This window comes from Dryas octopetala, chromosome 2 (assembly GCF_963921425.1).
Source record: "Dryas octopetala chromosome 2, drDryOcto1.1, whole genome shotgun sequence".
NCBI lineage: Eukaryota > Viridiplantae > Streptophyta > Magnoliopsida > Rosales > Rosaceae > Dryas > Dryas octopetala.
Window position 1 is genome coordinate 32,309,407 of NC_141367.1, and position 22,962 is coordinate 32,332,368.

The 22,962-nt window shown below is 33.6% G+C and overlaps 2 protein-coding genes and 2 pseudogenes across 4 annotated transcripts; 3 read left to right on the forward strand and 1 right to left on the reverse strand.

The window, feature by feature from the left end:
- The first annotated feature begins 3,112 nt into the window (after nt 1-3,112).
- LOC147295826 (beta-glucosidase 13 pseudogene) lies at nt 3,113-4,783 on the forward strand (annotated as a pseudogene).
- Nucleotides 4,784-10,288: 5,505 nt separating this feature from the next.
- On the forward strand, nt 10,289-11,959 carry LOC147295827 (beta-glucosidase 13 pseudogene; annotated as a pseudogene).
- Nucleotides 11,960-12,254: 295 nt separating this feature from the next.
- LOC147295828 (nifU-like protein 3, chloroplastic) lies at nt 12,255-14,422 on the forward strand. Of its 2 annotated transcripts, none has more exons than XM_086232459.1 (4): nt 12,255-12,586; nt 12,717-12,831; nt 13,387-13,685; nt 14,037-14,422. In XM_086232459.1, the coding sequence occupies exons 1-4, from the start codon at nt 12,464-12,466 to the stop codon at nt 14,226-14,228; spliced, it is 729 nt and encodes a 242-aa protein (XP_086088585.1). In that variant the 5' UTR covers nt 12,255-12,463; the 3' UTR covers nt 14,229-14,422. The 2 variants fall into 2 exon arrangements, with proteins under 2 accessions (XP_086088585.1, XP_086088586.1); XM_086232460.1 differs by having other exon boundaries at nt 12,717-12,771.
- A 295-nt stretch (nt 14,423-14,717) lies between these two features.
- LOC147295829 (uncharacterized) lies at nt 14,718-17,137 on the reverse strand. 2 transcript variants are annotated; one of them, XM_086232461.1, is made up of 3 exons: nt 16,913-17,137; nt 16,614-16,817; nt 14,718-15,126 (listed from the first exon to the last, which is right to left on the reverse strand). In XM_086232461.1, exons 1-3 carry the CDS (start codon nt 17,059-17,061, stop codon nt 14,880-14,882), a joined length of 600 nt encoding a protein of 199 aa, XP_086088587.1. In that variant the 5' UTR covers nt 17,062-17,137; the 3' UTR covers nt 14,718-14,879. The 2 variants fall into 2 exon arrangements, with proteins under 2 accessions (XP_086088587.1, XP_086088588.1); XM_086232462.1 differs by having other exon boundaries at nt 16,614-16,814; nt 16,913-17,136.
- Nucleotides 17,138-22,962: the final 5,825 nt, after the last annotated feature.

Below are 22,962 nucleotides of genomic sequence, written 5' to 3' on the forward strand. Positions count from 1 at the left end.
TCGGTATTAATTAGTGAATTTTTGTAGGTCTAGTAGTCAAGGGTATTATCGCTACACATGTAATGCCCAGTATTTGAATTTCCCGACCCTTTTTCATTATCATTTGATAGGGAAAAAAAAAAGAAAGAGGAAATAGTATTGGTTTTTTGAAAGGTTTTTCATATTTTTGGTTTAAAGTTTGTAAGCGTTTTAATTAATATTAAGAATTTATTCTCAGATTTTATTTTGGGAATTATGGGTTTAGTTTTTCATTTTTAATGTTAGAGGATACATGCATATGCATGAAGCTCCGGTGACCTATAAAAGGCCACCATCATCAACATGTTTGAGATTCAACAAAACTTCATTCGATTTCCACTTCAGTTCCCATGCACATACGAAAATGGACAAAAGAATATACAACTTGTACCTTTGAGTTGGTGATCGATCGAATCCATGTCTAAAAAATTTGATATATTGATTAAGATCCCTATTGTCTATTGGTCCAATTAATATTTCTCATACGGAATTAATTTATTCGAAATAAACAAATAAACAAAAAAAGTCTTGGCCAGTTTGGAGGCAGCTAGCGCGCGCGATTCTTTTGTTGTAAAAAATGCCGTCACTGATATTATTAAGATCTTATCTTACTTGTTTCTTGCACAAGCTCAAACGAGCTAAAAATAAATTAATTAATCAAGTTAAAAACAAAATTTAAAATATTTAATAGGTAATATTGTGAGAGTGTAAATTAAAATTAGATTTAGGCATAATATTCTACCTTATCAAGATTGTGTGACTCAATATAAAATTATGCAATGTGACTTGAGTTAATTTTGTCATAATATAAAGGTAATACAACATATAAGTTGGTGATTTATTACTAATACCACCGAAGTCTTTTGAAATACCTTTTCACAATTAAATCTAAGTGGTTAAATTGAAGATAATATCAATATTAGGCCAGAAATCAATAATAACATGACGGTGATAGATACCAGACAAAATAAATTAGATTCCCTTTCTCTTCAAGTACGTATTACCTAGCATAAAACAAGGGTTGATGAGCCTCATGAAATTAGGTAGATGGAGGGTACAAATCCATGAATCACATTTGTTCTTCTCATGCATGAAACCTAATCTAGCTAGTTGCGGTTGAACAGCAGAGACAACAAAGAAGACAAAGAAAAAAGCGAGGGTGATTTGGATAGGAATACGCACGCGTTGTGCCCTATTGGAGGCACAAGCCGTAATACAGTGGACCCTACTCCCAAGTCTCAACTCCCAAGTGGCCATCAACTCCAACCCCACTCCATCCATATCGTCCTTTCTCTTTGCACTTTGCTCTAAGCCTCTAACACTAAACATCTCCATGCTTTATCCTATCATGAATCATCATTTCGGTAGGTAATGTTAGATATGCGACGTTTTTAATAAAATATGTATATTACTATTTTAATATGTAAATCCGCACCATATATTATTAGATTTTACTTTTATTAGAAATGTAGTTAAGAATTAAGGACTTTAAATACCATTGCTCTTTACAATATACTCCTCCAAGGCTCCAATGGGTATTATTATTTTATATTGCTCTGCGCCAATCCTGGTTAGTTATATATTCTAAATTGGTTAGTTTTACTGAAGGACCACAAGATTGAGCTTTTTATGGGCCATATATAAATTATTAATTGGCGTCAAAAATTTCAGCACATGCTACTTTTACAGATCCAGAAATTCATTTTGGGAGTCGTGAAATTCTACTTCTTTTTTTATGTCGATCATTTTACCTGAAGGTACTCTGAAGTTTTATAATGAAAAATGTGTAGAAAATGATATAGATAGATCAAAGAAAACTCATGATTAAATGATCGATTAATTAATTGTTCGAACAAAATCTGTTGATGGTCAAAATTCTTTATGGTACCATAATTACTAAGTATAGTTTATTCTTCACACGAATCACACATAAAAAATTTTAATCACTCAAAATTAATTAAAAATGAACTATTTGTCCATATTTATGATCATTTAAAGGACGAATTTTACATGAAGAGAATTTTGAATAACAGTCTAAATTTTATAATAATTTTACATATATACTCCTGAAATATCTTCACCTAGTTCACAACTTTTATGAAAATGGTAATTAGAGTTATGTCATTTTGTGTAAGTTTTTGACATAAAGTAACTGAATTGTAAAAACAAGCTAGTGTGGCAAATTTTCACTCACTTGTCACACATACACACACACAAACATATATATATATATAGAGGAGTGCTCTAAAACTAATTATTTAGTAAGTTAATATGAAACTAACTATGCTTTTGGGACCACCACATAACTAATTTTATAATCCGAACTATCAATTATTAAGGTCATACTTCAAAGATCATCATTACAAAAAATCAACTAAATCGGAAATCATTTAGTCATCTAATTGAGATCAAATAAATAGATGATCAGTATTTTCGATAAAAACATATAAATAGTTGTTGTTATAATCAAATGACTAAATGATTTCCAAATTTGAAGATTTTTTACAGGGATGATCTTTGAAGTAGGACCTAAAAAATAGACGGTTCGGATTTTGAGATTACATTGTGTGGTGGGCCCAATATGGTGGTTAGCTTTGTATTAACTTACTAACTAATTAGTTTTAGAGCATTCTTATATATATATATATATATAAATGCACAATCTTTCAACAAATTGTTAACCAAAAACCTTTCTAATTATTGGATTTCCCTGCTTGGAAATTATATTTTCCACTTATATTTTTTTTAATAAAATTTAAGCCATTAAGATTTCTTTTAAAACAAATAAAGGTTAAAACTATTCATTTGTAACTGCCAAGTGATCATGTCCTCACATTTATGCATGGTAGACTAAGCTGGTTAGGAAGCTTCCATAGATAATGGTTGGCAAACTGCATTAATTCCGAAATTTGTGTGTATGATTATCGCATTGTGCCTATATGATAAAATGTACAGCACATGAAAGGTCGCCATTGAGTTGGCTTCTTCTAGTTCGTTTTTTAAGTATGCCAATATAAGAGGTGGTGCCCATCATTGTGTTTCATTAAGCTTTAACTGAAGCTAAATTGTAAGAGTCTTTGCTTAGGAGCCATATATGGAATTCTCAACATCATCGTCTTGTTTCTCAAAAAAGATTTTTAATGGTCTCATTGCAATTTGTGTCATAGCTTCGGTAGCTTGCTGCTTTGTAGAAGGTCAAGTTGTAGCAAATGTGACAGCAGGCGGAGAGACATTTGAGGTGTATTTAAATCATTCTTCATTTATTGAAGAATTGAATATTAAACGATCATGTTTTCCAAATGATTTTATTTTCGGAGTGGCTACTTCTGCTGCACAGACTGAAGGGTCAGCCAAAGAAGGTGGGAGAGGACCAAGTACTTGGGATTACAGGGCCGAAAAATTCCCAGATAAAATTATAAACAGCGACAAATTCTCCACGGCGATTGATTCATATAAACGATATAAGAAGGATATCAAGCTTATTAAGGAGCTTGGAGTAAATTCTTACAGATTCTCCATCTCTTGGAGTAGAATTTTACCCAAGGGAAGCTTAAGTGGTGGGATTAACCAAAAGGGTATTGATCATTATAACAGTTTGATTGACGAGTTAATAAAAAACGACATCAAACCTTTTGTGACATTATTGCACTTTGACCTGCCACAAGCCCTAGAAGACAAGTATGGAGGCTACTTGAATCGCTCGTTTGTGGATGACTTCAAAGACTACAGTGAAGTTTGTTTTAAGTCATTTGGAGACAGAGTTAAAAATTGGTTCACACTGAATGAGCCAACAGTTGTTGCATCTTTAGGGTATGAATATGGGATTGCCCCACCAGCGAGGTGTTCGCTTCCAGAGGGGCTCTGTGCATTAGGGGCTCCACCACCTGGGAAATGTTTTATGTTCGCGGGTCCATGTATGTATGGTGGTAATTCATCCACAGAACCTTACCTTGTAGCTCATAACCTTATTCTTGCTCATGCCACAACGGTTAAACTCTATAGACAAAAATACCAGGCACAACAAAAGGGTGAAATTGGAGTCGCCCTTGTTACAAAATATTTGGTGCCTTATTCAGAGTCAGAGGAAGATAAAGCTGCAACAGAACGGGTTTTCGACTTCCGTTTAGGATGGTTTTTGGAGCCATTTGTCTATGGAGATTATCCAAAAAGTATGAAAGAGTTGGTGAAGGAGAGGCTGCCTACTTTTTCTGAACAAGAGAAATGTATGATCAAGGGAAGTTTAGATTTTGTTGGGATCAATTATTATTCATCAAGTTATGCCAAAAATAAGCCAACATCTACAAATGAAATGTTGCGCTATTCTGTAGATCCATCAGCTGAGATAGTAGATAGCAAAGGTGGAGTTTCTCTTGGTTTATACTATGGGCATTGGCCAGAAGGGCTGCAAAAACTGATGGGGTATATAAAGGAAAAATATCAAAATCCAAAAGTATACATTTCTGAAAATGGAGCTAGGGAGTTGAGGAATGATGCTCTTCCACTTGATGAACAACTGAAAGACCCCTATCGAATCTCCTATGTTGTTCGTCATTTGTATCGACTTCATGAGGCAATTAAGGATGGAGTAAATGTGAAAGGGTACTTCTACTGGTCTTTATTCGACGACTTTGAATGGGGCATGGGGTTTACAGACAGATTTGGGATTTACTACATTGATTTCAATGACAATTACAAGCGCATCCCCAAGCTGTCTTCTAGGTGGTTTCGCTGTTTCCTTCAGGACAATAAGACCGGCCCAAACTAAGTAACACTTTAGTAATTAATATGTCTCAAATTCTTGTTGTTTGTCAGTTTGTGTACGTTGATTGTTTGACTTCAAGGCTATGACACCCAAGTCTCCCAAAATACATATTTCTTTGTGTTGATTGTATTACACATAATATATAATAAGACTTGCAATTAAGTTCTCCAAGCCAAGTACTTCGAAAAAAAAACCAATGTATGCATAAAGCTTTAATTAAGAAAAAGGAATCGAACTAGTCTAATCATATGGCCAAATTAATGAAGATCATAAACACCTCAAAATTATTCTTACTTTTTCCAAAGGGAAGATAATATTTAAAGAGTATCTCCAATATTCTTTCAAATCCTAATAATTAATCACTAGAAGTATGCTAACCCACCCTTAAACTTTTCATTAAATTTAAGAATTCCCTAAACTTTTCCTCAAATCAAGATAAGTGTTTGGAGTTTCCAAACTCATCTTCTATCAATTTAAGTTTTTTTTTGTACGTGAACAAAATGTGTTTCAAATTTTCAATGTGTTTAAGAAGAATTGTATTTTATTGTTTTGATAAGTAGATTGTAACAAGCTAGTCCTTGGCAGCATGTGATGATGAGTTTCCATTAAATCAAAACCATGCATGCATGACTGGGATCTCACTTAGAGGTCATTTTTTCTTTATCTATATTAAAGTTTACAAGCTGTACACAACTCTTAGAAAAACCATCCTGATAGATATTCCCGAAGTTTCAAGTCTCAACTCACAAATTAGTTTAAAGATTTTAACATGTATTTTCTTGGTTAAGACTTCATTGAACTTCAATGACATCAATGGTGGACCCTACTATATATACAAATACAATGCCATTGGTTCCCTTTCTGTTAACTTGAAATGCATGGGACCAATGTCAACAGAATAAGTGTTGTCATTATCCCCAGATTTATCAACTTAATTTTCTGGAAATATATGGCTTTTTCATAATATAATAATATGTGTACATATATACACCTGATTTTATATATTCACTAGCAAAAATTGTAATTGACAGTTACTTTTCCTACAGAGCTTCTTAAGAAACTCTAGCTAGCTATTATTTTTAAAGTTCATAACTGTTTTATTTTATTATTACATACATTCTTATATTAGGGTTGTCAAAAATTAAAACAAAACCCAAATTTCTTCGTTTATAATAGTATAGAATATAGGTGGATTGTTATGATAACTTAATAAAAGTTATTATTAATTTGTAAGAAACAAAAAGTAGAGATCATTTAATTAGGCAAGAAAATCAATATGTAATACAATTTTAGTAATTTGTTATGATATATTTTAATTATTAAAAAGAAGTTATAAATGCAAAGTAAGATATTTTGCAAATATAAAATTGTGGATATACGGAGTATATACCTAGTTTAGAGTTTATCCAAAATTGTTGAGTGATGGACCATATATGCGATGATAACTGATTTCTCTCAATCTCTGATGTGGGGTTGGCAAAACAGACACTTGTCACTTACCCCAACCTTTTAAGTTATCTAGATCATGTTGTTTTTATCCAAGTGGGGAAGATCTAATGGTCACTTTGTGATTTGACCTGTCGGGGGGCCCTAGTACGTTCTTAATTTGATTCTTCTTCAAGACTTCAATCCTCAATTCTTCATATCATGAATGGTTGATTTCGAAGCAAAAATATTGAGTTCACTGAACAATCTCATTTGTTCATTTGTTAAATCATGTAAGTGGAGTGGAGCACCTGAATTCGGTCATGACTCATGACTCATGAGGATCATTATGAATTCATTGAATTATACATAATATATGTACGTAGAAATCTTTATATGTTGACTTTTATACATTCTCTCTCAATAAAGAGGGAATTTGTGCAAAAGAAACATATTTTATCCATTTTGCAGCAAAACTTCATGTGTGGACCGTGTGGTACCACTTTCGAATAAAGATGGGATGACACACCTTATTAAGGGTAAGTCTACATACATTAAAATCTATAATTACTTTCTTTTTTTTTTTTTTTTTTGAGAAGAAGATTCAAATTTAAAATTTCTTCACTAATAAGGTGGAGAGAAAAAATACTATTAAATTAGTTGATCGAATTTATAATTACTTTAAAACCTCATTTCCTCCTAAGGAATGCAATTTTGACCATCATTTTAACTATGACACATCATTACTATATATCCTACCAGTTGTATGTCACATATATTATTTTATGTTAGACTAATTATGTTGAAAATTTGAATATATGTGACACACGATAGGTTGGTAATGATGCCTCACAGTTAAAAAGTGACGAGCAAAAAAGAGCTCATTTCTTACATATAGTAAACCGCCCTATTACCTATTACATCATTTTTACAAGAATAAGAAAACCAATGACACATGTCACACATCCATACTTGGCCACCCATGACCCAATTGAAATATAGGAAAGATTCTGATAAGCTTTCATTCTTTTAACATTAATGTCTTTTGGCCTCATGTTCTGATGTTCAGCACGCAAAACCCAAAAAACAAAAAAATCTTGCCCCCAGTTCAGTTCTCACATTCAATGCATCAGATTCTGGGATGACTTCCCAACCAATAATAAAATTAAAATTAAAAAAAGAAAAGAAAGAAAAAAAATTGAGAAGAGGATTGGACTTTAAGAGGACCAAAGGAATCTCTCTATTTTCGAGCCATGGCTTATCTACTCTGGATCCAATACCCTCTCTCATTTTACTATGATATCCTCTCATCCCACGTTGTTGTAATGCTTATATATTATCATTTCTCTTCCTTATTTTTCTCGGCCCTTCAATTATTGATGTGAAAATATTTTTATTTTGTACAATAAAGTTTTGAAAGCAAGAACATCATTTGAAGTACAGATTGGCATTGACAATTATTATTATTATTTTATTTATAAAAAATATAGTATATGAGAGATTGGTAGGGGGGCACTGGCATTGTTTAGTTCTACATATATATGAGCTATTTAATGTGGCCAAAAAGATGCTTCACAAAACTAGCTAGCTAGCTAGGGATGTGCATATAAATAATTGAAGAAACATATGTTGGTTTGGATTAAGAATTGAAGAAGGGAACAGACAAGGATCTTCAGGCTGATATTATGCTGTAAGGGGCCGGATCTGTAGGTTTAGGAATGATTATATAAATAATTTTGGAGAACGGAGGATCAAGGGTACGTGTCCATGTGTAAGATGGTGATTCAGTTGCCATCTTGTTCAAGTGTGAGCAATGCACACATGGAAGTTCAACTAGAGCAATCTAGAAATTGAAAATTAAAAGTCTAATTAATTTGAAAATCCCCCTTTACATTTTTTCTTTTTATATTTAGAGCAAATTACAATTTAGTACCTCAACTTTACATGTTGTTTCAACTTAGTACCCTAACTTTGAAAACTTGCAAAAAAGTACCTCAACTTTCATTTTGTATCAACTTAGTACCCTAACTTTGAAAACTTGCAAAAAAGTACCTCAACTTTCATTTTGTGTCAAAATAGTACCTCCGTTAGTTTTTATGTCAAAGTGGCAGGGATATTTTCGTCTTTTCCGTAAATTTTAAAAATAATAATTTTTTTTATCAAAAAAAAATTTCTTAAAATAATAAAAAATTTCATAAAATTTAAAAAAACAATTTATGAAATTTTTTTATTAAAAAAAATTATTATTTTTAAAATTTAATTTTATGAAAAAATTTCATAAAATTAAAAAAAAAATTTATGAAATTTTTTATTATTTTAAGAAAATTTTTTATTAAAAAAAATTATTATTTTTTAAATTTAAAGAAAAGACGAAAATACCCCTACCACTTTGACAGAAAAACTAACGGAGGTACTATTTTGACACAAAATGAAAGTTGAGGTACTTTTTTGCAAGTTTTCAAAGTTGGGGTACTAAGTTGATACAAAATAAAAGTTGAGGTACTTTTTTGCAAATTTTCAAACTTGAGATACTAAATTGAAACAACATGTAAAGTTGAGGTACTAAATTGTAATTTACCCTTATATTTAAGATTCATCATGTTCACATCAAGATAAGAGTCCAGTAGGCAATGGAGTGAAGCCATGCAAGGACGGAACCAAGATTTGAATGTGAGGTGGGCTGAATTCTGTGTCATGGGCTGTGGGCTTTTCTAAAGTTTTTGGGAATTTTCTTTTAATTTCATAATTGTGGACTTTAGGCTGTGGGCTTTAACATACTTTTGGTAACAAAAATAAAATTGTGAGATGAGCCAGGCTATAGCCAAGCCAGCCCTCTCTACATATTATAAAATTTACGCTCTCACGTTACAAAGTATTAGCACTAAGACTAACATTAGTCTTTATTTCACTGTAAACTGTAATTAAGTTCGAATTCTATGAATGATAATTAATACTTAAGAGTAACGTACTATTAAGTACGTATAGCTGTTCAAAAACAATAAACTATCGAGTATATGTTATTCTTTACACCAATGACACATAATAATTCTGGATTACTCAAAATTAATGAAACATTTGTGACATTTGTCCGTGTATATAATAATTAACTTAAAGGAATGATTTGACATGAAGGAAAATATATATATATCTACGTTGAATATTAGTCGCACATCGGTTCGACTATCTAATTAGGCATGCACTATATAGTACTCGTCAAATCTCTCTACCTAGTTCACAACTTCTATGAAATTAGTAATTAGATTTGTGTCCTTTTTTGTAAATTTATTTCATAAAGTAAAATTATGAAAGCGAGTGTGGCAATATATAAAATTTCAAATTATTGAATTTTGAGTTAATTACACTTATACCCCCTGAGGTTTATCGTCTTTTCACATACATCCATTGGGATTTCAACAATTACACATACATCTCATGAGGTTTCAAAACTGTTGTACTATAATGAGACGAAAAATGATGAGAAGTTATGCAAAATGGCATGCTAAGAGGTTAAATGACCTAATAAGATTACTCAAGGTGTAAGGTCTAACATCAATACAAATATTTTCTTTTTTATTTATTTATTTTTTTCTCTTGTAGGGAGTTATATGCAATAGTTTTAAAACCTCAGGGGTGTATGTGTAATTTTTGAAATCCCATGAGGTGTATGTGAAAAGACAATAAACCTCAGGGGGTGTAAGTGTAATTAACTCATTGAATTTTCCCCGCTAAAAAATTGTATTTTACACTTATATTATTCAATAAAATTTAAGCCACTAAGCTTTCATTAAATAAAAGAAGGTTAAAACTATTTGTAACTGCCCAGTGATCATGTCCTCACATTTATGCATGTTACACTAAAATGGATAGGAAGCTTCCATGGACCATGGCTGGCAAACTGCATTTCAAAATTTGTGGTTACGTACGGTTATCACATTGTGCCTATATGATCTAAAATGTACAGCACATCAGGGTCTTCATTGAGTTGGCTTCTTCTAGTTAGGTTTTTTAGCATGCCAATATAAGAGGTGTGTTTCATTAAGCTTTAATTGAAGCTAAATTGTAAGAGTCTTTGCTTCGGAGACCATGGAATTCTCAACATCATTATCTTTTTTCTCAGAAAGGCTCTTTCATGGTCTCATTGCAGTTTGTATCATGGCTTCTCTCGCTTGCTGGTTTGTAGAAGGTCAAGTTACAGCAAATGTGACAATAGGAGGATCGACTTTTGAGGTGCATTTGAATAATTCTGCATTTATTGAAGAATTGAATATTACACGATCAGACTTCCCAAATGATTTTATTTTCGGAGTGGCTACTTCTGCTGCACAGACTGAAGGGTCAGCCAAAGAAGGAGGGAGAGGACCAAGTATTTGGGATAACCGTGCTGAAAAATTCCCAGATAAAATTATAAACAGCGACAAATTCTCCACGGCGATTGATTCATATAAACGATATAAGGAAGATATCAAACTTATCAAGGAGCTTGGAGTAAATTCTTATAGACTCTCAATCTCTTGGAGTAGGATTTTACCAAAGGGAAGCTTAAGTGGTGGGATTAACCAAGAGGGTATTGATCATTATAACAGTTTGATTGACGAGTTAATAAAAAATGACATCAAACCTTTTGTGACATTATTGCACTTTGACCTGCCACAAGCCCTAGAAGACAAATATGGAGGCTACTTGAATCGCTCTTTTGTGGATGACTTTAAAGACTATAGTGAAGTTTGTTTTAAGTCATTTGGAGACCGAGTTAAAAACTGGTTCACACTGAATGAGCCAACAGTTCCTGCATCTTTAGGGTATGAATTTGGGATTGCCCCACCAGCAAGGTGTTCGCTTCCAGAAGGTCTTTGTGCATTAAGGGCTCCACCACCAGGGAAGTGTTTTAGGTTCGTAAGTCCATGTCCATATGGTAATTCATCCACAGAACCTTACCTTGTAGCCCATCATCTTATTCTTGCTCATGCCACAGCGGTTAAGCTCTATAGACAAAAATTCCAGGTACAACAAAAGGGTGAAATTGGTGTGGCCCTTGTTACAAAATATTTGGTGCCTTATTCAGAATCAGAGGAAGATAAAGCTGCAACAGAACGAGTTTTCGACTTCCGCCTAGGATGGTTTTTGGAGCCATTTGTCTATGGAGACTATCCAAAAAGTATGAAAGAGTTGGTGAAGGAGAGGCTGCCTACTTTTTCTGAACAAGAGAAATGTATGATCAAGGGAAGTTTAGATTTTGTTGGGATCAATTATTATTCATCAAGTTATGCCAAAAATAAGCCAACATCTACAAATGAAATGTTGCGCTATTCTGTAGATCCATCAGCTGAGATAGTAGATAGCAAAGATGGAGTTTCTCTTGGCTTATACTATGGGCATTGGCCAGAAGGGTTGCAAAAACTGATGGGGTATATAAAGGAAAAATATGAAAACCCAAAAGTATACATTTCTGAAAATGGAGCTAGGGAGTTGAGGAATGATGCTCTTCCACTTGATGAACAACTAAAAGACCCCTATCGAATCTCCTATGTTGTTCGTCATTTGTATCAACTTCATGAGGCAGTTAAGGATGGAGTAAATGTGAAAGGGTACTTCTACTGGTCTTTATTCGACGACTTTGAATGGGGCATGGGGTTTACAGACAGATTTGGGATTTACTACATTGATTTTAATGACAATTACAAGCGCATCCCCAAGCTGTCTTCTAGGTGGTTTCGCTGTTTCCTTCAGGACAATCATACCCAAGCTATCTTCTAGGTGGTGCTACTGGTCTTTAGTAATCTGTCTCAAATTCTTCTTCTTTTTATTGATTGTGTGCCTTCAAGGAAATGACACCCAAATTCTTGTTCTCTGAGAGCCATCTCCTTTGTTCATAGGACTCAAATGGATCAAAACAAAATTCTTTGAAGAATAGGTATTTTGAAAGCCTATAGTTCCATTAAAATTTAATTGGACCTGGCCCAATATAACAATTGTAAATTTGGGCCCACTTTTTTATGTTTTTCACTGAAAGTCGTCCACTGGCTTCATTTCTTTGCGAGTTTAGCAGAAATATTGCAGCTCACATTCCTAACCACAGAAACTGCAACACAGCATTGCAGAGTTGTCTATCTCCATCACTAGCCAATCAAACAATCCTTCCTATCAGAATACACAAAACAAAATCTCAAAAAAATTGTTCATGTATTAGTGAGAGAAAGAGAGAACAAAGCCTCCTCCTACTTGGCACAATTGGCTTAGTCAGTGCCACTCTCTCATTCAATGGTGGGTGCATTCTCATCCCAAACCCAAGGTCTCAAACCAACAACACCATCAACTACCACCGCTTTATTTAACCCATCATCATCTGAACGGCTTTCAACTTCCCATCTATCAATCTTCAAGGTGGTACATAGTTTTACAGACTCATTCCTCAGTTTGATTGATACGGTGTTTTATGTGCAATTCTACTTGTTTTGGTGATGGGGTTGTGCGCTTTAGCTTATTTCTTGGTGTTTGAAATTTCTTTTTCTAGAACCCCATTTCAGACGCCTGTGGATTTTCTTCAAAACAAGCTTCTTTTCTCAGAGGTCAGTTCTGTAGCAGACACTTTCTTGGGTTTGATTACAATCGTGCTAGAAAACAAGCAGGTATCTTGAGAATTTATCAATTTCTATGTTTCTTTTGAATCGTAGTTTTGTTATCCTATATTTGGTTGCCTATAAGATGAAATAGAAGTTTTTAAATATCAAACATGTTCTTTTTTTGGTAGAAAGGAAAGGAAATTTATACATGAGATAATCACACTTTTCATTTCATTTGGGAATTCTAGATTCTTCTAAAACAATTTAAAGAGCACTCTGTATCCTTGTTTGAAAAAAAAAAAAAAAAAAAAAACATGTAGGGAAAGAAAATAATAAAATGTTGAATGTTATAAGGCTTGGTTGATGTGAGTTTTGCAGCATCAGATATAACATTTAAGTTTTGATACTCTGTTCTCTACCTCATGTCGTATTTGATTCATTCTACCATAAAAAAACGTACAGAACTTTTGCACCAAACCAAGAAAACAGTCCTTCTTTGAACTCATCTCAAGAAGTGACATCCATCTCTTGTTTACATCTAAATGCAACCTAATCAAATATGAATTTTCATCTAGGATCGTGATTTTGATGCGACTTCTTTTTATTTTCTTAATGATGAAGGGCATGTTGTTACACCAAGCTGTGTCCTCCCGTTAACTGAAGAAAATGTGGAGAAGGTTTTGGATGAGGTACGGCCTGGATTGATGGCTGATGGAGGGAATGTGGCACTACATGAGATAGATGGCCTTGTTGTGGTACTAAAACTACAAGGAGCTTGTGGCTCATGTCCAAGCTCAACAATGACACTAAAGATGGGAATTGAAACTCGTCTACGAGATAAAATACCAGAGATTATGGAAGTAGAGCAAATTATGGACACTGAGACAGGTCTTGAGCTCAATGAAGAAAATGTTGAAAAGGTTAGACAAATCATCATCATGATTTCCAACCATGTAGAATTTTTTCGTCATGTCCGTATGCAAGTGTTTGCTTTAACAGCCGAATTTTCTTACATGTCTATGTGACATTATTTCTCAATGGATAATGCTCAATGGACCAAATTTTCATACAACTGTAGCTGATCACATGATGGTCGGCTAATGTGGTCAAAAAAAGGGTTCCTCTAGCACTAATCTTTTCATTTCCAGTTAGAGGTTTCCCTAAGTTTTCTTGGATACATCATGATAATGGATATTGTGTTTGTTTTGGCGAATGAAAAGAAAACAATTCATCCAACGAGTGCTCAACATAACCAGCTACTTTCTTTTCAGCTTCTTGCTGAGATCAGACCATATCTGGCTGGCACAGGAGGTGGAATCCTGGAGCTTGTAGAAATCAAAGACTATGTCGTCAAAGTTCGGTTAAGTGGACCAGCAGCTGGGGTCATGACAGTCCGCGTTGCTCTAACACAGAAATTGAGGGAAAAAATACCTGTCATTGCAGCTGTCCAGCTGATAGAATGATAAATACCATCAAAAGTAAATGTATTGTGAATTTGCGATGCAGAGAATGGATCAACTGTCCGGCCTCTTTCCTTCAGAGGATAAGTGTAATTAACCATCCACACCTGAAAATAGTGCATTTCTATAATCTATACTACTAGCTTCTTTGTAACTTGGGGAAAACATAGCAAGCTCTATTAAACTTCTTTTCCACATGTTGAAGCCCTCCTAAAATAGCGTCAGTCAGTGACATGCACGTGAGTGATTAACAACCATTGATAAATGTGAACCCTACATTAGACTTCACGCCCATGAACAGCTCAGAATCACGCATGTGGGTAGCTAACGATAGTAAAACTCTAATCAAAATTGTTATGGTTCCATTGTACCAGAAAAAACAAAAATAATTATGGTACTGTAGATCCAGTTGTCCCTCAGGGGCAATCCACAGGCACACTGAAGAATTGCTTAGATAAATGCACAGCCAAAATTTCAAGGCTACTCACAATATTAACATGGTTATGATGTTACATTCATAATTGTGGCGAGTCAAGATTACACAATGCTATTCTATTATACAACAGGGTGGCTATTTAAAATGTTTTGTAACCACTAAAATAGGACATATATTCATCTTTTTAAACTAGTATAATATCAAGTTTTCTGTTAATACTAATCATCATCTTCTTCTCTGTCTATTGATCCAGTGAATCTCCTCACAACAGCAGCAGCGGCACCAAGAAATACAAAGAAAGCTAAAAGTTGGAACCCACCACCAATGCCAACAGCAACACTAGGACCCGGGGCGAAAAACGAAAATGGCGACCAACCCCACCCACCAAAGAAGGGTACTCCATAACCATATCCATAGCCACCAACTAAGGGTGGGGCTACTGGAGGATTGATATAAATATTGGTCCTGCAAAACAAACACGACTAAATAATAAAAAATCAAAGGGGAGTTACCAACCCAAAAATCATGTCAAACTATGACTACTTCCAATGATAACATTCTAATGGCATAAGCAATGATTTGATTTCACTCTAAAAGTGACATTATCATTTCTGTCCAAGCAATAGTTCCAAGCAAAACTCATATAAAAATAGTTCCAAGCAATTACTAGAACCCAAGTCAAATACAAAAATGGGAACAAAGATCTTTTTGAGAAAATGAGCATTTCGTTTCTATAGCTATACACCAGTCCACAACTTCTGGGAGGGATTTTTTTTTTGAAAGATAAAAAAACTTGGTACCAAAATTGCTTGGTCACATTGTGATATGAAAAGGAAACTGGAACTGAAGGGTGTGTTGGTACAAACAGTGGAGGGAAGTTGGGATGAGGAGGGCCAGGGCCTAGATAGTGGTAACGATTGAGTATGCAGTCCCCTTTTACTAGGAGTCTAGGAGTTGTAGTTGTTAGACAATAACTGAATCTCAAAGGCTTAAACAATTAGGAACGATGAAACAATTCAGCAACGCATATCAGGTAACAACCCTCCTTCAGTGTAATCCCATCCTACACGTGAGAGGCAAACAATGACAGATGAAGAGAAACATATAAGTGCAACCCCACTCTACACCTTACAAATCAACAAATAAGAGGGAATGGGGATTTAGAGGTTGAACTGTAGACCTCCTGAAACCAATTAACCAAATATATATACCATATTAAACACCAAAAAGTTGAGCGCTATAAAATGGGCTAAAGTTCAACAATGTACATCAGCATCAGCTAACAATAACACAACCCCATTAGTAATGTTTTAAACCCAAAGTGATTGGTATACAGTCAGAGTTCAGACTTGTCTTTATTTCGTTTTCCGTGATTAGTTTTTCTTTTCAACCTGACAATGATGCTCAAAGCCCTCAACATGATCTTCTCCTATCCGTACTTCATGGATTCTACACAGAAGCTAATTTTTAATAGAGACTGAACTTGGAAAGTTGAAGAGCAAGCCCTTCTGATACAGGGATGACAAAATGTACTTCATTCAGAGCAATTACAGCTCAAAAACCTTGTGTTCTCCAGTAGCAAAAGGACTTGTTTCCTAATCAACCAAACAAAAGGAACTTGTTTCCTAATTGATCTATACTTAAAGTCATTAGAATTTGTAACTACCTATGCCTCTAAGAACCCATAAAATTGTTAGACAAACACCGTGCCTCAAAAGCTTATATCAAGCTAACAAAAATCACTATCAAAGTTGACATCCAATTACATTTCCAACTCAAAGAAATGCAAAATTTGTACATCAAGCTCATTATATCAATAATATCTCATGACAACAGCTAGCTACAAATACCAATCTAATAATCAACAGTAGGAAAATATCTTTCAACCAAATCTAAAACCCCAATTATATCACTTGAATGATCAAATTCAAACCTTTATAATATTTAACTACCTTGAATTATTGTTGATCCTTGGGGATGAAGACCGAGGAGCCGAAGGCCGAGGAGCCGAAGACCGGAACGCCTGGCCACCAACTCTACCACCAGTCTTGGCAGCTGATGCATCATGAACTGAGCCCAGTGTCAACACCCCAGCTGCCAGTGTCACTATTGCCAATTTTGCCAATTTGTTCTCACTTTTTCTTGGCAATTCACTGCTAAAATAGAAAGTTTCTTTCAAAAATCAGTTACTGCAACAACAATCAAGCTTGAAAAAACAAAAACCCAGTTCAAGAAACCAACCAATTAGTACCTTGAACAGTCTTTTTGATCATCATCTGGTGAGTAGCTTCTCTTGCATAAGATGGTGTTGGCAGAAGTGAGAAGCTTGGTTTTGGGTTTGTGGGTTGGTGGTGTGAGAGCGTTGGCAAGAAAGCTCTGTTGGGAAGAGGCCACAGACATGGTTACTTGTTGTTCCTGATGCTTATTATGTGTACTTTGGCGCTGCGGTTAAATTTGCCTTCCTTTCTATTTTCTGCAAGACATGAGAATACAGACTTTTCCTCATCCATTTTCCTGATTCTATCGTTGCCACGTGGCATGATATTAGTGGCTAGCTTGAAGTTCCAAGAATCTAAGATACATAAATCTCGTGTCAATTGTGCGATAGGAAGGTCAAACGACCATTTTACTATTTTTAGTCCTATAGTTTTTCGTGGTTATTTCAATTTTTTCAATCTAATTCCTTTTGAAACTTGGTGATTGTTTCAATTTTGTCTTGTTTAGTTTTTTCAATTTAACTCCTTATAGCTTCAAAATTGTTTCAATCAAATTTAAAATAGATTTTTGTTAAATTTTTATATGATATAACTGTTAGGATAAGAGTATAATTGTTTTAATAAAAAGTCAATTGTAATAATTTTTTTGTTCTTGAATCATTATATTCTTACCTTAACGATTTTATCATCTTAAAACATGATGAAATCTAATTTTAGACTTAATTAAAATAATTACAAAATTACAAAAATTTAATTGAAAAAATTAAAACAACATTTATCACCAAATTACAAGGGCTAAAAAGCCTAAAATAATTGTTTGCCCACTAAAAGTCAAAAGAGAAAGGAGGACGACACATATTTTGGGCCTTTGCCAGTTTAAGGCTTCCATTTTGAGCCTTCGTCCAGTGTAGAGTGTAGAGCCCATGCCCATTCTCAAATCTAAACCCAATCCAAAATTGACTCCACCAACAACACACTACCAAACTTTGAGGCTTTGATTGGGATTTAGATTTCCTCGAGGAATTAAAAAGGATACCTGTTGAAATCACACATCAGACCAAAAAAAAAAATGTTGTAAGCACACAATATATCCTCATGCATTTTTTAAAAAGAGAGTTTTAGAAATATGATTGGTTGCTTATCCTTTCTATTTTGATATTGGATTCAGATCTTTTTTTTTTTTTTGACTTTTAGTTTAACTATTAATTAATGGAGCACAAAATGAAGTGGAGTTATATAATCCATTGGATACAAATTAAATTATCTATATTTAAATAAATAAAAACAAGATGAGTGAAGAATCCAAATCGGTTAATATTGTGTTTGTACCCAAAACAACATATTTGAAGTTCGAATTAAATGCTTTGAGTTTTGGGTTTAATATTAAAGGTCTACATTAAAAATAACTAAATGAAAGCCTATAAGGATGCAGTTTTTGATAAGTTCAGTATAAACATAAAGAGAGAATGTGGACTCAGAACATTTTCAATTTCTTTTTAAGAAAACAACAAAAAAACATCATTATACTAAAGCTAACATGGCAGTATAAACACACTTTTAAGAAGAGAAAGGAGATTTCTTAAAAAAAAAAAAAAAAGAAGAGAAAGGAGATTAAAATCGACATTTACTTCAATTATATATAGATGTGTGTTTAGTTATGTATATGTTCCCCTTCAAATATGGGATTCTTGATTGAAGGATAAATGATCGGCCACTTATAGGACTCGTCCCGTATTATAGTAGGAGGATCGAAGTTGTATATTTTCAAAGTCTTCATTAAAGGATTATCTATGAAAAAAATTAAACAAATTGAAAATTATTAAGACATTTGATTGTGATTGAATAAATAGACAAACATAGTGATTTCGGTAAATACTTGAAATGATGACCATTTAATAAAATGGTTACAATTTTCGATTTAACACTTGAAACTATTAAGACCGAGGATCAAAGCTGTATATTTTTTAAGCCTCCAATTAAGGATTATCCCTACAAAAAATTAGATAAATTAGAAACTATTAAGACATTTAACTATGATGAATAAATTGGCAAACATAGTGATGTCAATAAACACTTGAAATGATACCGTTTAATCAAATAGTTTTCGATTTATTTAATTATTTGCAAATATGATCATTAATTGAAGACTGAGAAAATAGATAACTCCAATTATTGAACTACATTAATGTAGAGTAGATCCAACAAAGAATCTCTAACCTCATTTATTCTTAAACTAGGAATCCTGTATTTGAAGGCCCTTTTGTATGTGCATGTATGTATTTTACTTTCTTTACTATGATATGCTTTATTAAAAAATTTCAAACTCCCTAATTTATCCATTTAAACTGACTTTCGATAATGTCCGATCCTTCTCTGGCTTAATTTGCTATCGAATTGGACCCTCTGTCTGGCCTCCAATGGCAAAATAAAATCCATGTAGGGGGTAGTTGGCTTGTGATCCAAAATGGACCTCGTTTGAGCAATCCTTGCCTATCGTTTAAGGTCTATTTAAGGCAACTTCATCGATGAGTTGGTGGTTGGGAGTTTGCTGGCTTATTATTTTCTCTTTTGTACTCTTTCAACTTAATTCCCGGCCTCCATATATGTTGTTAAGCTTGCATGTGCTGCATTATCACACACCACCAATACCATCTGTATATGTACTTCCAAACTAAGGCAACGCTACAAAAAACCCCCCCACATGAGAGGAGTCCCCGTGTGGTGTCCCTCATAATCCAACCAAATCTTCAGTTAAAAGGTGACAAACAAATAGGAGCACAAAGAACAAAAAATGAATAAAAGAAAATATTACTGTATATAGATAAATGTGGTGAAAATTTTCAGTACTCAAAGAATTTCTAATTGTTTTCATAAATTTGTTCAAGCATACTACAAAGATAGTAAGACTATCGACTATAAGGGGAAAGATGTATAGAATTAAATTAAATAGGTTAAATGACTAGATTCATGCATTCAAGTAAGAAACTTCTAACTTGAAAAAAGATTTATTAGTCAATCATAAGGAAAATTTATCCATTTCAATCCTCACAAAATGGTGAGATATATTAGTGGGAATAAGTTCGAAGACAATATCTATTTTATTCCTTGAATACACATAAATTTAGCTATTTAACCTATCCATTAATCAATTCTATGCATAAAAAAAGGCCTTAAGATTTCTAGCTGTGAAAATCCACCTGTAATTATGTACAATGTAGAACTACTTTCAATGGCGGATCCACATACAATTATTGGAGGTCAATTGACCCCATTAAGATATTTTTTCTAATTAAAATTAAGTGGTTGTCCTTAAATTATTTTATTTACTTTTCTTTAAGGAATATGGGCAAAAGATGTTTGTTAAATTAAATGCCTACATGAAGCAGTTCTTAATTAAACGATGGGTAAGGATTGCACATGCATGCATGTACAAAGTAATTTAACTTAATCATTCTCCTAGCTACTAAGACAAATTTTAGTTGGACTTTCCATATATAAACCCTCACTAAGTAAGTGCTTTAAGTTAATTACACTAGCACCTGGTCAAAATAAATTTGTTTATGAGATTTGAGCTAAGGATCTCTTCCCAACATTTGGATTTGATATCATGAAAGATATTAGAGTATCCAATTCAAAATCAATTGTAATAATTAATAGGAGAGATTTAAGACCTTTATAAACTATTATGTAAGATATTTCAAAAAAAAAAAAAAAACGCTATTATGTAAGGCCATACATTTCTGATGTGAGACTTTTTTCTCGTACTAAGCAGACAATACACATGTCAGGCCTAACAACCACACTAGCATGCTCCCATGTTACCCAAATACTCCAATTCCTACATCAATAAGAGCCAAAGTTCAAAATTGTACACATGGTATGGACCACTAACAGTGAGTAGTCCTAGCTAAAGCCTAAATTCCAGGGCACTACAAAAATCTGGACTGATCCCATGTCATATTAGCTTGATCTTGTGACCCTCGTGATCGATGAGAATATTAGAAGATCGAAATAGCATTCTCCACTATAAGCTGCATGTGTAAGCTCTACTTCATTTGTTGCCACTAAATTGTGGACAATGCACATGGTGTGATGTCCTCATCACAATCATTGAGGTGTTGCTTTGCATTAAGTTTTTTCTTCAGGCTTGAAAACTCCATATCTGGCCTTTGTGTACGTTCAACTGCTCAAATAGTCGACGTCTTTTCTGCATATGTCAGACTTGATTTGTCTAATAGATTAGAAGTGGTCATTAGGCCAGCTTTGGTCCACTTATATATATATAGCTCCAAATTAAGCATAACAATAAATCATATTCTAAGTGATTGGATGATAATCTAATGGATTAATAAGAAATATATTGGTTTATTAACATGCTCTAGATTTTGTTGTTTAATTGCTTTTGAATGTTTATACAACAACTTTAAAGTATCCCTTGAACATTCCTAGTATATATATTGAACTAATTCAATACCCGTACTGAGTTTCACTGCTTTTTCATTAGGTGTATCACTTATTTTTTTAGTAATGGTAGGCATTCTACATTTTTTTACTATATATGTAGTACTACTTCGTTAATAGAAATAGAGTCCACCTATGTAAGTGGGTTAAATCTCTATTAAAGAAATTGGGTACACATATAATACACTTAATAATTTGTTTATTTTAATATTTGACATAGTTCTTTGAGCATATGGAAGAACTTTTCTTATTGCAAATATAACCCAAATTGACCGCATACTCATCGAGCATAGTAATAGAGGGATGCCATTAATTAGGCTGGAAACCATATATGAAGACATACATAGTAGAAATTGGGGTACACGGTGAGAAATTTATAAGAGGGATTCCTTTTGATATGATGCCAAAGAATCATATATGGGCTTCATCCTCAATGCAATCCAATGATCCAAATTGTTTATTTTTTTTCAAGGCTAGCTAATGTTGAATCCATGTAGGAGCTTCTTGGCCTCACTCAACTAGTAAGATCCCCACAATATAAAGCAATTAAAACGGGTAAGAGTATGAGTAATCTCATTACAATTTTAAATACATAACTACAGTTAATCTCAGAAGATTGAATTCAAACTCTTTTAGCCTCCTCCAAAAAGGGCATGTTAAGGGCTTTTGATCGAAATCGAGAGATGATAGTTTAAGCATCCGAACCACTTATTTGTTAGGTTTTCATACAATGATCTTCTTTGCATGCATACATAAATAAAATTTTGAAAAAACAACCAAATCATGAATCATTGAGTCATCTAACTATAACTAAATAAATAGACAAACATATTGTTTTTGATAATAATAATAATAATAATAATAATAATATGATCATGATGATAATTAATAAAATGAATTCTAATTTTGTTGATTGTTTGCATGAATTTTTTTAAATGAGGATCTAAAAATAGAAAGTTTAAATTATTGAACTACGTTACAGAGCAATCCCAACAATGCGATCTCTTTTGTTTTTTATATATGGGATCCTTCTTAAAATGGGACCATAACTTGTTTCCTTTTAACCATATGTACTATGTAGGCAAGATTGCAAGAATAAGCAATTAAAAGAGATACAGTAGTAGCAAGTAGGGGTTGAAAAAGGAGGAATGAATTAATGAAGTAGGAGTGAGCTGTTTGATTTGAAATGAGCTAGGGACAAAGTTTGAGTAAGCGACGGCCTTGAAGGGCAAAGAAAAAGAGTACCACTGGAGTCATGTGAAGGCATTTATATAGTGGGGTTTTGATGTCTTTGTTTCTGAGTGCACATGGGAAAGAGTCCTTTCTTTAGGTAGGTGTAAAAGGAAATGAAAGCATGCATGTGCGGCCATGTGCCACCAGTACGTCCACACTCCACATTGACCACCCAAAGATTTTGCAAGCAAATCTTTGTTAACGGTAGCCTCTACTCTCAGAAATCAACCATATATGTCTAGCTAGCTAGCTAGGTATTGACTCTCTCTCTCTCTCTCTCTCACACACACACACATACATAATAGGGGAGAATTGAGTGCGGTATATAACATATATGTTAACACACTCGTTCTAAATTTGAACTTTTATAGGTTAATAACATGCACTTGGA

Bases quoted from the DNA above. Each gene is read 5' to 3' on its own strand.
- LOC147295828 (XM_086232459.1), top strand. From the start codon at position 12,464: ATGGTGGGTGCATTCTCATCCCAAACCCAAGGTCTCAAACCAACAACA. The intron at 12,587-12,716 runs GTGGTACATAGT...TTCTTTTTCTAG, and splicing joins CCCATCTATCAATCTTCAAG to AACCCCATTTCAGACGCCTG. The intron at 13,686-14,036 runs GTTAGACAAATC...CTTTCTTTTCAG, and splicing joins ATGAAGAAAATGTTGAAAAG to CTTCTTGCTGAGATCAGACC.
- LOC147295829 (XM_086232461.1), bottom strand. From the start codon at position 17,061: ATGTCTGTGGCCTCTTCCCAACAGAGCTTTCTTGCCAACGCTCTCACA. The intron at 16,818-16,912 runs GTACTAATTGGT...TTTCTATTTTAG, and splicing joins GATCAAAAAGACTGTTCAAG to CAGTGAATTGCCAAGAAAAA. The intron at 15,127-16,613 runs GTAGTTAAATAT...TTTGTTTTGCAG, and splicing joins AGGATCAACAATAATTCAAG to GACCAATATTTATATCAATC.